This window comes from Vidua macroura, chromosome 2, assembly GCF_024509145.1.
Source record: "Vidua macroura isolate BioBank_ID:100142 chromosome 2, ASM2450914v1, whole genome shotgun sequence".
Lineage (NCBI taxonomy): Eukaryota > Metazoa > Chordata > Aves > Passeriformes > Viduidae > Vidua > Vidua macroura.
In genome coordinates this window covers 102,702,914-102,720,894 of record NC_071572.1, presented here as the reverse complement: position 1 = coordinate 102,720,894, position 17,981 = coordinate 102,702,914, and the positions used below count along the sequence as shown (strand labels likewise).

Below are 17,981 nucleotides of genomic sequence, written 5' to 3'. Positions count from 1 at the left end.
GTGTATGACTGTGAAGATGCAGTTTAGCAGCAGTGCTGCAAAACACATTTTCAGTACATCTATGCTGAAACTGAAGGTGACTGACTTGGAATTGACGTTAGTGAGGGTTAATTTTAATTAGCTAATTTATTTTGCTGAAATAACATTTTCATTTCCCAAACTAATAGAATACTAGATTTTTGCATTATTCAAATTAGATGAGGCATTTAATGCATACAAACACTAAAGCAACAAAAACAATCTACTATTAAAAATGCACATACCTGAGAGCTCTACCCATTGTTTCATAATTCATGTCAGGTTTGTTTTTGTGTTTTCCCCACAATCTGGACACAGCTTTGGAATCTACCAGTTTGAAAATCCCCTTCTCTCTTTGAGTCCATTTGATATATTTAGGACATGTAGCTTTGTCCTGGAGCAGTGCTAGTAAGAACTCCCAGAGATAAATTGTATTTCCTAGAATAAAAAAATTTCAGAAACAAAACAAAACAAACAAAAAAACCAAAACAAAACAAAAAAACCAAAACAAAACAAAGAAAAAAGGAAGAAAGAATAAGTTATTTGGCTATATTTTATTAATGGTGCAAATAATCTTAAAATTAAGAGACTGGTGTCTTTACAAAATACATTATAATATATCATCAAGACTAGAAAATAGTGGTGGAAGAGCATGGGAAGGGAAGTTATTATAATCTTGTGAGTTATCATAATCTAAGTGTCCAAATACCCCAGCCACTCTGTAAGCTACAGCCAGTGTTGGATCACCAACATTAGACAGCATTAAGCATCCATGTGCCCATTTCCCTCCTGCGTAATCCTGTTACAGAAGCAGTCATTATTGCTTTACCTTGAAAGGGAACATGTTCAGTTCTACCCCCTAAAAATGCTGCAAACTAAGCTGTTGCTTAGATGCTTTGCTGAATCGAGGTGAGTGTTATAATCCTTTAAAAGGCTGAAGAAAATCCTTGCCTTGAACAATGAGATTTATGTGGAGCAATCAGTGATATGTGCTGAGGCAGGCAAACCTTCGACAACAAAGTACAGAAAAAGGTAATTTTTTTAAATCCAGTGAGTGCATGTGTTTGCTGGTAGACAATATCCAAATTTCATTTTGCAAACAAGTGGGGACAAACACCTCTATATGAAAATCTGTCACATCTGTTCAGTGTTTACCATATGTAAAGAAAGAGTATTAAAATCACAGATGGTGAATACTTAAAACTAGCAAAAAATTAGATTTTTTTTTCCAAAACCACATTTAAGGAGTCTAAACTCATGCAACTAATGAGACCTTTTTCCTGCCTTTTTTTTAAGGCTTTTGTTGTTTGACGTTCGTTTGGGAATCTGAAGCTTCACATAAGCTCCTCAGTTGTTAGCCTGAGAAAGCAAGAAAAAACTTGTATCACCTCCCACAAGTAGCAGTGCAAAACCAGCAAGGATAGCATGTGCTGAAGTTCCACAAAAAATGATGCCCAGCCGATCAGAAGGTGACAGGATCTCTTTTCATAGCTTCAATTTAGCCCAGTAGATTTTTTCAACTTTAACAACCATCAGTCTGAACCTTTTTCCAATAAGAGATCTCTTAAAAATTGAAATTCCTATAGTACTATATTTAGCAAATATTCATCAAAGTCATCAGCATTGCCAATACAAAAATGTTAGCAGCTCCTTCAGCAGGTGGAAGCTTGAAAAATGAGCATTCCTAGAGAAAAAACACTGCCTTTGCAACAAATGTCTCCCAGCTTACATAAGCCAGCCTCCCAGCCCTCAGATACCCCAAAGGCAAAACCAGACTGCTTAGGCAAGACACAATGTCAGGCAGGAGTGAGAGCATCCCCAGCCATTTACCACCTAATCCAGGGTGTTTTTGTTGTAGTCTAGACTAAAAATGCTCAACTGCATCAAGGCAGCCAGAAAATTTGTCACTGCTTAGCCACTAAAAATCACTGAGAAGGAGACTGGCTTCAAAAAACAGGTTTGCTTTACTTACAGGCAGAATATTTAACCTCCTCTGAGTCACAGCAGAAAAAGTAATATGTGGAAAATTCAGTTTTCCCTATGCATCGTATCATGTATGGAGAGCTTGTAATTTTAGCATACAAGTTCTCCCTAGGTAATAGACAGGCAGCTCTTGTGATTTTCTAGCTGCTTCCCTGCCACAGATGGTCATATTACTATGTTTTTTACTTCAATTCTGTGTTCTTAAAAATGCAAAACAAATGGGTTTCATAACAAGCTGTGGTTTGAGGCAACATGCTCCATTTTATTCCCTTCAGAATTAGCAACTTTGTAATGATGGACAATGTTTATTATGGAGTATCCTTGCTATCATCGACAGAACTATTAAACTCTTCCGCCTTTTAATTTTGTGGCTAGCTGCTTCCATATTTTCTATAACTTCATTTGAGCACCACTTGGATGTTTTTCTGATACTTCTTTCATTTTTATGGAAAAATCAGCTTTTAATTAAAAAAAAACCAACAGTGCGTATTTAAAATTGATGGCATTAACATGTAAAATATTTGTTGATTGCCAACAGGTTTTTCTTCCTGTTATTGCAGAAAATGCCTATTCAAGAAAAAAAAACAAAAAACCTGGCATACTCATTTGTCAGAGTAGACATTTTTCTGACCTCAGGAGTGTGGCATTCTTTTGGCACCAGTGTCCAGGACTGGCTAGGCTGATGGCAACACAGCTCGCTGGGGCTGGGAATCAGCCTGCCCTTCAAACACCAGCCTGGGCACGGGTGCAGTGTGGGACCCCACAGCAAAGCAACCCTTTTGTCAAAGTTGTTGACAAAACTCACAGGCACTACTGAACAGTTCAGGCTGAGCAAATGATTTATTTTATCAGTTATGTGGCATTTATTTTTATTTCTACTTTTTAAACACAGAATGAATGAAAGTATCAAACCCCCACGTTCTCTGCCCAAGTGTTCAAGCTGTACTGTAACTGTTTTCAAAATTCAGGACTTGGTACTTCCTGATGCCAACTGGCAGCCTTGGTAAGACTCATGCAGAATTAGACACATACAGATGGAACACATTTTCAAAGATCATCTGTCAAAATAACCACAGCCTAAGAAGCATTAATATAATGCAAAGCACTCCCCAAGACTTCACTCAAAACACAGGAAACTCTGCAGGGATGTTGAAGGGTTTCCAAGAGCCCTTGCAACTAAAGTGACAAATACATTATTCTCCCAAGGAAATGTGTATCTCACCAAGAAAACTCATGAACTCATCTTTTCCTTGCCTTGAGATGTTAACCACCCCTGAATATAAAACCTATGTTTGCATCACAAGTGAACTGGTGATTTTTTTCCTTTTTCCAAATCACTCAGAAACTATGTTCTCCTAAACATTTTGGTGACAACTATTTTAACTTACCCTTTCCATCTTTGTTTTTCTTTTTCACAGATATGTTTGGAGTTGTAGTAGGGGACTCAGAACGAGATGGTTTTGGTTTCTTCCCTGAAATAAATCACCAGTAAGTCAACTGTAGCTTAAGAAAATTAAAAAAAAAAAAAAGGATCTAAAAAGGGAAGATATTTGCTTCTCCAAATAAAAAAATATTTAATTTCTAGTAAGTTGGGAACTTAGTTCTGTGCTGAACTACTTCTATGGCAGGATGGACCGCCTATGCTCTTACTTTACTTCTAAAAAAAGGCTACACTATGCACTTTCCTGAAGTCCACGTACATTGGAAATTTCTGTGGCTGTTTAGCTACTCTTAAGAGCACTTGAAACAGACAAGATGAGAAAAATAAGCTATTAACTAGGTGTAAGGGCTTAAACAGGAAAAGCTAGATAAAATACAGAGCACTATCATGTTCACTCATTGCCAAAATGGAAGGTAGGGACAAAATAAGCTTGTCTCCTTGTTTAATCTATTGCAAGTACACTGACAGCAGCAAACTACACTGTCATTTGAAGCAAACTTTTTTTCAGTCCTATTGTCTTTTACACCTTTTTTTACAGTGTCTGCAAGTAAAGTGAAGTCACTTGTTTATGAAAATCAGAAGAAACAGTAACAGGCTCTAAAAAAATACCAGTTTTTAGAGTCATAAGTATCGTGACTCTCTGTTGAGGAAGACTAAAAGGAAGAAGTTACTCACAACTGATTACAAAAATGAAGAGCAGTCATTTGAAAATGTTGAGAAATCAACTACTGACACAAAAGGAAACAAGCTAAGTCATGCTGAAATATTTTTCAACATAAAACCTTGAACCTATTCTTTTATTAGTTCTCATTCCCTGCAATAGCAGCTTTTGCAGGTGATGTAATTAATCAGAAGCCTTCAGAAATTTCTTATGAAATCTATCTTACCAGGTTTTGCAGTGCCCCATTACTACACTGATGTTACTTATATTATTACCAACAATCTTTTGAGAGGTAGACTAGACTAAGCATATACAAGACTCAGAAACATATTTCTAGTTCAGATAGAATGCTGCCATAGTTAAAAATCTAAATGAATTTTTTTCTCTATTTATTGCACTTCAAAAGAGTTGATGTTCTAAAGAGGCAAGACCAAAAGGTCTGTGCAATCCCATGCACTTTCCAGTTTTGTTTTTGTTTTGAGGGGCTGTTTTAGTAAGGAAACAGCTCTGCTGCAGAGTGAGAGAGCATTTTTCACTAACTCTGGAAAAAAAACAAAAAAAACAAAAAAAAAAAACAACCAAAAAAAAAAAAAACCCCCAAAAAAAAAACAAAAAAAAAAAAAAACCCAAAAAAACCCAAAAACCAAAAAAAAAAAAACAAAAACAAAAAAAAAACCAAAACAGCTCAGTGCTAGCTTGCATTATTTCCTTCATCTTAAACTTCCAGTATCTACAGAGAAATCATAAGAAACTTTGGCTTAAGCACTCACTTTTTGACATTAGCAATCTTGCTAAGTCCATCTGCATACTTTTTTTTTTTTTGACAGTGCATGGGGGAGGAGAGGCATGGGATAGCTAGCTGAGAGAGTTATAGTGAGTAAACAAAACCTCTAATTTTCTTGCTTTCTTCCAGACAGGATTCATGACTGAGAACAGGACACAAATGACACCCAGCGTTTTGGCCAGTAATGTCCTTGATTTGAAAGAAGGTAGGAGGGAGGAAAACCTATAACATTGTTTTCCTAATATATCATGATATGAAAGGATAAAGAACTACTGCAGTAAATGTTTAGCAGCTTTTCTCCACTCACCACTGCAGGTTGCAGAAATGTCTGTTTTACCTAAAATGTCCTAGATGAAGTCACTCGAGTGGATGAGCTTCTAACACACAAGAAGCCCCTCAGGGTAACTTTGGCTAAGTGCTTTCCTCTTAGAGCTGTGGGAAGACTCTGTTGTCTCATTTCCACTCTTGAACAGGTGTAAATGTAGCCGTTAAGGAGTAGGAGTGTTATTTTGATATCACTAATTTAGACATTATGTCTAAATGAGTTCTCTTCTTAAAAGGAAATAAGTGGATGAGAGCTCAATTAGGTCAGGACTGAACTACTCCTAGTCAGCTTCAGGAAACTTAAGTACTGATCCCATATAATTTATGCACTTCTGACTAGAGATAACCTAGGCTACTACATATGAATAGGACTGCAAGAGTCATTCTAGGCTCTCTTTTCTTCAGCCTAGACTACTTCAGGGCTCTGTAAGAAGTCATCCAAAACTAGAAACCAGTGAAGGATGTGAAACTCGTTTACAGAAATGTATTGCTGTTACTGCTGTATATCTGGGCTAGAGATACTTTATTTGGATAGTTTTAGACTACACTGTGAGCAATAATCTCCAGGCACTGACTGATACCATCAAAAAAAACAGTTAACAGAGACACATCAGATATGTTTCCTTTGTTTAAAAGAAGATATTTTTTAAAAGCCCATTAAGCACTAGCATGCTTCCTCCTTTGCTTCAATAGAGCATGAATTTGTTGTTTTTCACAGTACATCACTAAGTTCCTTTTTAGGAGAGAATTTTACAAAGAGGAAGGATAAGAGTGTGCAAGACCTAAGCCTTATGTGGGCCTACCATAATTTTGGACAACTAATTGGATTTACAATTGGTGTTTTCACTTTCCTGTTTGCATGGCTGTAAAAAACTTCACGTTAGAAATTCATGCTACAAATTAAGGTGACATTAGGCAGTGAAATGTTCGTCCTCATTAAATATCTTATACCACACCAGAAAATGTAAAATCCACTTTCTTGCACTATTTTCAGTGATTTTTGTTTTAAAAAAATGCATGTACAAACAAAATAAGTGACATGTCTAAAATATGATGTATATAACTTATGTGACCACCTGCTGTCAGATATCCTCCACAGCAAAAACAGAACTGAAGGTATTCATATAGGAAACGTCCAAGTTTCTTTGTCTGACATCCCTTTGTTTTTCCTGTCTTTCTGATCCATAGCTGAGCAGCTCAGTGCTCAGACATTAGTAAGTACAAACGTCATGCTGAACACAGGTTTGGAGTTGAGCAGATGGGTGGATACAGCTCTCCTGCTGCAGCAATAATGCCAAAAGGAAAGGAAGTGAAACCACCACATTACTTCTGGTGAACATTCTCTTGGAGGAACTCTACTTGGCTGTGCCATTCTGGCCCAGTTAGCTCTGCACTGTGAATTGCTCTAATTTTACCTAATGGCTTATATATATATATGTATCCTAGAAGTCTATAAAAGAAGTCTATAGAATCTATAAAAACCCTATAAAATCATGAGTGATATAGACAGGGCAAAATGACCACCATCCTTTGCCACATCAGAACTGACCAAAATAAGGGAAACAGAGTGTACTTAAAAAAAAAAAAAAAAATAACCTACAAACAAATAAAACCCCAAAAACATCCCACCCACACACTGCACGTTATCCTAAAATGCACTACAGACTTAATACCATTTTGCAGCAATTCTTGTACAACAATGCCTTACAAATCCCCAGACATTTTGAAGTAACACTTCTACATCACTCAGACTATACCATCTACTTTATGAAGCCTTGAGTTCACTAAAAACCAGTACTTAATGGAACACCAAGCTGATGCATCTTTTCTAGCTTTTTTTTTTTCTAAAACAAATACGCTTTCTGTGAAGAAACTAACCTACAGCTAGGGAGGAGGAAGGAGTGGGAGTAAGCAGAAGCACAACACGAAAGAGTAGGAAAGCATCAAACCAAAGAGGTTACATGTCTGGCAGACAGCAGCTCCTTGTTTTGACCCACACAGCAGTCAACACTAAAAAAGAAGGGAAGAAAAGAACAAACAAAAAGCCCCCAATTTAAAATCCTCTTACAGTTGGCTATCTCACAGTAGTGTGCACAGCCACAGTAGCTTCCCCAGCAGCACTTTCAGGGCAGCTGCTGGTAAAGATCTCCTCCACAACAGTTTCAGTTCAGTTTTCTCAGGGGAATCAGAGACTTCCAGACCCACACCCATCCCTATGAGACCTTGTAACACACATGGGGCTCAGAAGGCTTCCCCAAGATCTTCACAGGCCAATATGGTCTCTCTCACACATAACAATTCCCAACATTTGGAATTAGCACCAAAAGTAGCAGCAAAAATGCACTCCTATTCCACAGGGGTATGACTGGGCAGTAGAAGCGTTATTGTGGAAGGCTATTACACAGGGGAACCTGTTCAAGTCCTCATGCTCTAGGATGAGCCCTAGAATGAGTTCCAGAAACATAACCTCCTTCCTTTATTTTTCTTTTTATATTAATTTGGTGCAAGAACATTTAATATCTATATATACAGCAAGACTCTCTTTTCTTGCACACACGAGCTTCAGAGCCTCTAATGCTGAAGTGGGGTGGGAAAACAGGAGTAAAATGTCTGGCTAACACAGCTTCATGACTTTGGCACAGCACTGACTGCAGTGGAACATCACTACACTATGTAATGTAACATACTACAAATGGGACTAACACTTACTATAGCATGCAGCTATTAATAATAATTAAAAAATCAGTAATATTTAAGAAAAGCTAAAAATCCCTCCCCATTCTCATTCCATATTCTGGACTGATCAGGTATCTTCAGTTGAAGCTAAGTAAGAGCTAATGAAAGTACTTCCAGATTCTCAGTAGCGAAAGCTCTATGGCTTGTATTGAAATTCTGCCCTGCAGAAGAAACTATAAATAGGAACAAGCAGAGATTCTTGTAGGATAAGCCATCATTGCTACCTCTACAACATCATTAATCTAAGCACCTGTACATGTGCTCACACTACGCAAGAAGAAAATGCTTTCCCTGCATTTCTGGCTGAGCTCACTCAGTTGTTTTGGCCTGACACCCAGAATAGTTCCAGACACCCACAAGGAAGCAGCCATGCCACCCCCTACTCTCCTGCTCCACACTGCTGTTCTCTGGTAGCATCTTACCTTTTTTCTTCTTTGGTTGTTCAAATTCTGGAGTCTCTGGTGACTCAGCATAAGGGTCTGGGGCTTGGTGAACTTCCACCACTTCAGGGATCCCATCGAGCGTGACTGACACGTGTGTGATCGGAGGCACCATTTCTTCCTCTTCAGTTGCACCAAACATAGTTGCTTAAGGGAAAGGGACAAAAGGAGTATTTTTAAACAGCCATGTGGACTTTAGAAAGCTGGCTTTAGACCAAAAACTCAAACACAGAATAAAATCAAACTCTGACACTTCAGTCTTTCAAGTGAGAGAAGACCAGTGTATAATTCAATATATGTGCCAACATTTAACACAGAAGCAGAACCACTACTAAACTAGAACAATTTGGTGACAGAATGTACCCCACAAAAAATATATTTATCTGCTGATCACACATTCATATTTAAGGCAATCTATAAATGTAAGTGTATATTCTTTTATCCTGACAACATAAACATCAACCAAACAAAACACTGCAATCTAAACCATCCAACTTCATTCACACCTTCCCTCTATAATTTTTGACTCTTTCCTGTTCAACTCTGCCATGACAATGAAATCCTTCATTGCCTACAACACTGGATTTCTGATACCCAAACTGTGTATGTACAGGCTATCTGGAAATTACAAAAAAATTACTACCAATTCCATGCAACCATGCTGCAGTGAATCGCTTCTCCTTTCACAAATAAACCTGGCAGATACAGATTGGATTTTCATAAAAAAACTTACTCATTCTTTTTTCATCCAACATAGGATCAGGGGAGTCCATATTAAGAAGTGCTTCAGCAGCCTCAATTGTTTCCATTGTTTCACCTCCATTATGACAAGATGCTTCAACTAAAACAAGAGAGAAAAAATTTTTTAAAAAGCTACAAACTAGACTTAAAGCTTAACATAGTTATTCGTATTTCAATCCCAGCAAAAAAAACAAAAAAAAAAAGAGATCCTTTTCTACTAGATGTGCAGCAACAGATTAGCTGGGGAGAAAATGCACACTGCAATAATTTCATTTATTTAAGTACAGTACATTTTTCAGATTGCATGGATTAAAAATACCCCAAACAAACCTTTTGTTTCTGCCTCATCTTTCTAACCCCTCTCTTTGCTGATCAAGCACATGCAGTAAAACACAAGACCCATGAAACTAAGAAATATCACTACCACAAACAATATTCCAGATATCATTATTTAAAACCACAATATCACTAACTCCTTATGGTGCTTCAATGTCTTATCCACAGAAAAACATGTGGATATGACACTTGAAGACATGATTTAATGGTGAACATGGGGGTGGTTCTGGGTTGACAGTAGGACTTGATGATCTGAAAGGTCTTTTCCAACCCTAACAATTCTGTGGTTCTGTGAACAGAAGCAAATTCCATAAATAAGAGATGCCCATCAAAACTCTCCAGTCATTTAGCCTGGAGGAGAGAAAAAATATTCCACAAGTTCTATTAGAGACCATGTGATGTAAAGGTGTAGCTGAATCCTAAACCATTCAAATTGAAGAGAATTACATGTAGGGCTAACAGGCTCCAAGAACACATTGGAAAGCAAACATGAAACACAATATAAAAGGTTGGCAAGCTTTTCAAAATTTTTGACTTCTAGACAATTCCTCATCAATCTCATGAGGGCAGCCATTAGATAAGCCCAAAGCTCCTGAGCATTAATTATAATGCTTAAGGTACATGTTAAGGTCATCTGGGAGTACATAACAAAAAAATCCAATAAAATATAATTTTGCAAAATAACAGCTAGTTTAACTGGAAGAGTACTTTACCAGATGATTTTTTCAAAACAACTGTAGCATGAAAAATAACATAGATGGCAGTTCCTGGTACCATAAACATTTAAAACTGTTTAACAAATCCTTTTAGAAATTACTGTTTGTTAAATGGAAATTATTGGGCCAGGCTTCCTTATCCTTTGATGTGAATTTGCTGCAACTTTGGGGAATTCACTTGCATCTATCAAAACGATAAAAAGGGCTGCATTATTATTCCCCTCTCTAGAACACCAAGAAACCTCAGTTACTTTCACAGGCTTTACACCCCTCTCCCTGTTAAGCTTTGAGGAATTTTGGGTGGGGCAGTTACATTAAAAAAACAAAACAAAACCAAAAAACCACACTGACTGACAAAGCAAGCAAACATACATGTTAAAACACAATGTAATGACCTTGGAATACTTCTGCGCACAAAAGCAAAAAGTTTATGCCAGAATTTCTATATTTTAACCTTAAAAATATCACAGTAACAACAAAGCAACCAGTTCAATTAGCACTAAGCAATTACATCATTAAAAAAAATAACCAACCAAAGCACCCTGGTTTCATCACAAATGTTTACAGCTTCAGCAATTGTATCATTATGAGAGGGCAAAGATGAATGCGGGCATCCACGCATCAGCTCTACCTCTTCCAACAACTGTGATTTACAGTAGCCTCTTTACCTTCTGGATTTTTCCTTGAGGCCCTAGTGTAAGAGGCTCAGACTAATGCAGAATAAAGTAGACAGGTGTTGGGAATCCCTGATCCACACAGCAACTCACCCTGTTTTCTACAGGACCATCTCCACCCCATATCTGGCAAAGACATTCAGACAGTTAAGGATCTGCACCTTCTGGCTGACACCTCCAAACAGTCTTAAGAAATGAGGAACACAGAGCTTGGAAGGAGGATAGCACAAAGAGAAAGTGAGTATGGACTAAGGTCCTGACCTTGGAAGCAAGAGAGGGCAGCAAATCGCTGTCCTGAATCACCTCCCTAGCCTCTATGTGACACAGCTTCTAGAAGGATCTATCCATGGTCTTCCCAGGCATTGAGGTGAGGTTGATACTTTGGCAGTGTCCAAGGTTATCCCTTCTACCCTTTTAAAAACTATATTTCCCCTTTTCCGGTTACCTGCAACTTTTCCTGACTGCCAAAACTTTTCAAATACCATGGAGAGTGGCTTGGCAACTACATCAGGTAATTTTCTCAGAACTCTGGGGTGTCAGGCAGCTGACAGGCTCAGGAGCTCAGACCCAGGGCATCTCAGCCCCAAGAACCACACAGCATCCCTAGGGAATGCCTGCCCACCAGGAGGAGACAGAACACACACATCCTATTCAGTGTGTGGCCATGTACACTCTTGGACTGGTGCTGGTGACTTGATGCTTCTGGTTCTGAGTTTTATCTGGATGAGAACTTCCCATATTACCTACCAGCCTCACCAAGACCTCAAAAAGGATGTCACATCATACAAATATAAATAAATGCACACAGCACTGTCAAAGCAGCTGTTCTCACTTCTGACATTGTTTGAATGGACAGGAAGGTTAGCCTGCCACGATCCAGTTCAGCCAGTCATGGAGCATGGCTGGCTTACCACATACAATTTTAAAGCCAGCAGTGGTACCCCCGGGTTCTCAGTTCTGCAGGAAGGGAGGAGAGAGCTGCTGCTGTCTGCTCTTTCCCCAGAGAGAGCTGCAGGAGGACCAGACCCACTTGCTGGCTTTCAGGTACGAAGGTGATGGGAGTGGAGACAATTCTTCACTCTGAATAATAGCAGGCGAGGAAGAGTCTAACAGCTTTACATTGCTGTTACACCATATGGCTAGAAGTTAACCATCCCTATCCAAGACTAATGAAAGGAACTTATAATAGCCATATAAATAATGCAAACAAAGAAATTGATATGATTTGCTGCTCACAAAAACTTTAAGCACGTTAAGGAAACTTCCCAGTCTGACCATTCAGGAGACTCCCTGGCAGTCACATCCCAAGGCCAGAGAATGCCACTGCTGGGTCAAAGCCCCTTCGCAGCACGTGGCTCCCATGACCGATGTGTCCCCTTTGGCTCCCCACACACCCATCCAGAGTTCAGACCAGGTTTCCTTGCCAGTTCAGGCCTGGGTTTCCCACAGCAGAATCTCAGATGTCTCATTCCATAAAGCCATTTATTCACAGCACAGTAACACAGGAACAGCCTGAGCTGGTGCCCCCAAGGAGGATCCCAGCCAAGGAACCCCCTGGACTTTTACAGCCTCATGTCCATCTGCAGGCAGGTCTCCCTCTTCCTCTCTGTGTCCATCCACCCCGCTGCTGCTGCAGTCACCTGTCTTCTTCTCTTTTCTTATCCAAAAGACCAGCATTTCCCAGCTTCTACAGCCTCTCACTGTTCATTGCCTGCCTGGCCCTGGTGCTCTTTGTTGTCCCAAAGGCTGGCAGCTCACAGCTTCTTGTGTCTGGCTCTCACCCTGAGCTCAATCTGCACCTCACTCTGCAGCTTGCCAGCAGAGCTACCTGGACCAGATGTATTCCTCTACAAGCAGCAGCACTATCTTTCTATCCACAAACACAAGATGGCAAAATTAAGTTTCTTAACCACTCCACTGCTCTTGCCAAGCATCTTCCGAGAAGATGACTTCACAAAGTGGTTTAAGTTAATATTTCTCTGTCACTGAAAGAACCAAGGGTTGTGGTTTTCCCTCCCATCTCTGCCCTCTGGTTCATGATCCAAACTGCTGTCACTTGACACATGACAGGCTTCACGCTTTTTTGATCACATAGTGAGACAACTGAGATCTATAAAATGTCTGAAAAGATTTTGGGGGTATTGCTGGATTAGCAAGTTGAATTACAAGAACTCAAGAGCAAATACAAACAAGGTGTGGAGCACCTCACAGAAAAAGTGGAGCATCATCTCTGTCCTTTTAACAGCAAGGCGCTCATTTGCATCCTTCAACATGAGACAGTGCTCAGAGATAACCAGCTCAGCTACCAAACTGGAGTCTCTTATTTTAGCTTTTCTATCATGCTGCAGAATGGTATTCCAATCACTGGCTGTTACACTAGTTTTAAGAAGAACTGGAATTAAATGGCTTATTTCTTCCTATTTGCCAAAGTCAGAGCTGAAAAAATGGGGCAGCAGGGAGTATAATTTCTGCAAAGTATCAGGTTTCAAAGGTTATCTGAAATAGGCAGAAGCTTTTTGAAAAAAAAGGAAAAAAGGGGGACAGGGAAAAAATATTGGAAGACAAAAATGAAAAAGGGAAAAAGAGGCGGGGGGGGAGAAAAAGGGAGAAGGGAGAAAAAGGGAGAAGGGAGGGGGAAAACCACACCTAAAAATATCTTCAGTTTTTTTCCCAGGGTACTCTACAAGTTTTTGTTTATCTGAGCAAGCCACAAACATAAGCCTCTGTATACGCATGCCAATTTCTGCCCAGTTACTGCGAATCCAGGCTCCCTATGAATCAGCGTTAGCACAAGGCTTGCCCAAACACAGCGTTTTCTGCTCTGAAATTATGCCTCATGTTGGAAGTTCCCCACCTCAGTTCAAAGTCCTGCTTTTCCTACTCCTGTCTAGTATCTTTTTTGAAATGTTTACACCACTTTGGGCAATTTTATCCCACTCTCATTGCTTCCTTGGTGGCTGGAAGCTCTGGAGGGTGGGCAACACAAGTCCTTGTCCAGGCTGAGATAAAGGCTGTGCTAGTCACAGCTGTGTTTGAATTCACTGCTGATTTTACTAGAGACAAAAACAGGGACTGCAGAACCTCAAAATAATGTCAGAAGAAACCTAAAGTTGCTAAAAGAAGAAAGAGAGCCATCAGACATGGACAGACCCCCCCTTTTGCAGAATAGCTGGCTGTTAAATTTAAGCACTTTTTAGTATCCACTCTTATTGTTATCTGACACTGGAAAACTGAGTTTAAAAACACAGGTATTTCAGGAGACCTGCAAATTACCATTTTCTTTTTTAAATAGGGCCTTACAATTTGTAAAGAAAATTATCTCATTGAGGAGGTATATTAAAAAAAACCTCTCTGGTTTTACCAGAGCTACAGGCTGCTGGGAATAATTTCTTTACAAAGTAACTGAAACCAAAACCTGTTTTTTTTGCAACTGGCATCTCATCAACTCACAATCCTCACGGATTAACGCTATGAAGTTCAGTTTCCACCTAAATACTCCTTTGGATTTCTTTGTAACATCAGAAATGACCACCAAAGAAGCTGTGTTTGTGCAAAACTGCCAGAGCTTCACAAAATGTACTAGGCAAATGGTACCAGACTTCAAAATGAGCTGGTTATTAAGTACCATTATCGATCTATGAAAATGCACACTTCCATGCTCCCTATTTAGACCACGGCACAGGACATCTAAATGCAAATTTTCTGTCCCTGCTCTCTCATCTCCTCCTCCCCAAAACTGCCCCCATGCAGCCACTTCCCTGATCCCACGAAGACAATGCCAAAACAGGTGAACCAGAAAATGTCAGACCTTGATAAACTGTGGTTTTCAATAAAAAAAACTCACCAAACATGACAAAGTTAAAAAAAAAAATATACCTAGAATTAAAAAAAAAATATATTTTCAGGAATTACATAATCTGATTAGTCCCTCCTTCCTGTGCACCTTATATCCATAACTAGCCACATTAATAAGATCTACAAAGTATAGCAATTGTACATTCTGACAAGTTGGACTAGAGTTCTTCTGCACAAAATATTATCCCCTGTATGTTTCAGAGAAAAAGTATTTCAATATTCCCTTTAGAGATAAAACTTCATTCAAAGCCAAATGCTCCAATTAATTTTGTTAATCACCCTTTATTACATGATAGTTAATCATTTAAAATCCCATAAGACTGGCAACAAACTGACCATAAAATTGCCTTCACAGTTCTTCCAGGGAAAAGTGCTTTTAAAGATGAGGGTGATAAGGCACGTCTGCCTTTTCATTAAAAAATAAAAAAATTACAGCATGAGCATTAATATAGCTAAAAAGCTGATTGCTGGCTATGTCACAGTAGGGTTTCATGTGCAACAGATACTGTTCTTATAGTTTTCTGCAGGTTATAATTTATATGACAGATCAATTACCAACATGTGATAGCTGTGCTTTTGAAGGGCTGAAGCTACATCCTATAAATGAAAAAACCTATCAGCATCCACTACTCTGCAGAAAGATCCCTAAAAACTGATTTCTTCAGTTTCATGAGACCTACTGCAAATTTCTGTTAATCTACAAGAAAAGAGAAGCCCAGTGGATGACAGTCACAAAATAGTACTGAAAAACTAATAACTTTAGAAAACCTAAATCCTTCATATTAAGCAGTCATTGCTCAGTAATGTTTAGTCATAAATTATGGTGGCTTCAGTTTTCTTTTGCTGTGAACTTCAGTCTTATAAATATTTTAATGTGGAATTAGTACAGTCTTTATGATGTCTGATCCTCTCTCAAAGGTATAACGTGGAAGTGACTGAAAAGACTGGTACTAACTTCAAAAAGCAAAACAACGCATTTCACTGTTGAGAGCAAAGAAAATCAAGAAGGACACTTCAAGGAAGTGAGAAAAGAAAAAAAGCAGCTGAAAAATAGAGTAGGTGGGAAAACTGAGCTATGATCAGCCCCATTTCAGAGGCAGACACAGCAAGCTATACTTGAATTAGGGTCTCTTCCACACAGAAGTCTTGCAGTTCAACTGGGCAGCTGTGGCCACAGCCAGTGCTTGTCCACAGTGGGCAGGGAGGGAACAGAGGCCTCCCTCCCTAGGGTCCTCTCATCTCCTGTGGGGTGCCTTCACACCCCTGGGCCCCAAATTCTGCCCCACTAGAGTCAGGCTGGATAGCTTCCTGCCAGAGACCAGCGCTGCCTGCCTTGTTCTGAGCAGGAGCTTTCCAGCCACAGAGCTGGTCCTGGCTTGGCCTGCATTGATCCCCTTTCCCTTCTAAGAAAATCCACAGCATGCACAGGATGGAGACTGTGAAACAGATAATTAGTTATCATTTCCTTCACAGCAATCATCTCTGTAAGGTGGCAGCTCTCAATTTCTAAGGACTTTGCCTTTAAAGAAAACCAGATTTCTTGAACTATAATGGATGATGGAAACAATACTGTACTTGTCTGACTCCAAAGTATCCCAGAAACCCTTGGACACCATCGGTTACAAGGATTAAATATTTTCAGTTTCTGGCAGCAATTTGCAAACCCTTCTCAAGTGACCAGCAACAACAACCAAAAAAAAAAAAAAAAAAAAAAAAAAAAAAAAAAAAAAAGGTTAACAAGGGCATTCATAAAAGTGGAGTTTCACAATTACTCATGCATGTAAAAATTCACACACAATGTATTACAGTGAATATGGAGTCACAAAAATAATCTGCTATGAAATTCACATGGATGATGCCAGTTGTAGTGTGAATAATTAATATGAACAGCAAGTTGGCAAGAGGTCTCAACATGAAATACTGTTTGAGTATCGAAAATCTTCTTGAATAATAATCTAACTTATTTGTATGGTCACAGTCTGTTCACAGATAATTCACTACTATGAAAAAAATACTGAGAACAGCTCATGTCAATTTACTCTGTGAACTGTTCCTCATGTCAAGTTAATATTGAGTTCTTGTTTTGCTTTTGGTAGTAAAATATTTTATCAGAGCATGTCTTTGGAAATAATGTCAAAAGTATGAGTGAAACCAGCAAGCTGTCTCTACCCCTGGAGACAGTCCAGGTGTGGAGCTAGCGGCTGAAAGAAAACTTCTCACTGTAAAGTACCTACCCCACCTTTTAGATTTTTTCTGCCAAAGCACTTAAAATAGTGCTCACTTCATTTAGTGAAGTGTTGTTTTTAAAATGTGTGACAGATTTTTGAGCTTTCCTCTTGAGAATTGGTTGTTCTTTAGGACTACCTTTTCTAACAGAATTTACAAAAAAAAAAATCTGTATTTTAGGTGTGAATCATTAGTAGAGATCCAAAATTAATACTATGCTGAGTATACTTACACCAGTAAGCCAAGCTAGCATGCACATTTTAATTTATAACTGTATACCCTCGGAAAGTTAAAAGCAGCATCTACTCAAGCTGCATATTCCTGCTTGTTGGTATATATGTTTACTTAGAACTACCACCTATTAAGTAAAAGCAAATAAAACCTATGAGGAGCAAAGTAAAACCTTGTTGGTTCTCTGAGCAGGACTCTGCCTTAATCACTGTTGATGGATGAAACTCTTCACCATTATCAGCTGTGCAACTGGGATTGCAAGCCACCTGCTAACAACATTAAGGCCATTTTCTCTGTCTTGTACAGAATCAACAGCACTCAATACCACTGTTCATTTTGCTCCCTGTTGCTTTTTGTCATTTAACTTTCTTTCTCCATTAGTCACAGCTATCTTGGTGCAAAGACACAGAGGTGTCTTTGCACCAAGAGAGTGCAAAGTGGCACAGAGATGGTTTTATTGCCAACCTGTGAGGGTGATATCATCATCTTCTATGATCTGCTCTTCTGCAACATCCAGAGAGTTCTCAGTGATCATGTCACTAGGTTCATCCACGCAGGTTAAGCCAGAGTAGTTATGTAGGAGTTCTGCACTAGGAACATGCTCCACGATGACAGCAGGAAAAATAGATGGATCACCAAGCTGGGGGGGTGGAGATGAAAAAAAACAAAGCATTAGTTAGACTAACTCAAATCTAGCCACTTAATGACTAATATTTCAGTAGACCTGTACTAAATCACCTGGATATTAAACTGTCAGGAGGGAGTACTAAAGATGATTTTTAGCACCTGAAAACAAACAGCAGCAGGGTCCGACC

At 39.0% G+C, this 17,981-nt stretch overlaps 1 protein-coding gene across 12 annotated transcripts in view; it reads right to left on the bottom strand.

The window, feature by feature from the left end:
* Positions 1-17,981, bottom strand: part of ELF1 (E74 like ETS transcription factor 1) — an 88,187-nt gene that overhangs the window by 11,824 nt on the left and 58,382 nt on the right. For 11 of the 12 annotated variants that reach the window (XM_054002424.1, XM_054002502.1, XM_054002521.1 and 8 more), the window contains 5 exons: positions 17,632-17,806; positions 9,121-9,228; positions 8,370-8,534; positions 3,390-3,473; positions 264-456 (listed from right to left, as the gene is read on the bottom strand). In XM_054002424.1, the coding sequence (XP_053858399.1) occupies positions 264-456; positions 3,390-3,473; positions 8,370-8,534; positions 9,121-9,228; positions 17,632-17,806 (725 nt within the window). The remainder of the gene's footprint in view (positions 1-263; positions 457-3,389; positions 3,474-8,369; positions 8,535-9,120; positions 9,229-17,631; positions 17,807-17,981) is intronic. The other variant, XM_054002512.1, reaches the window with a different exon arrangement.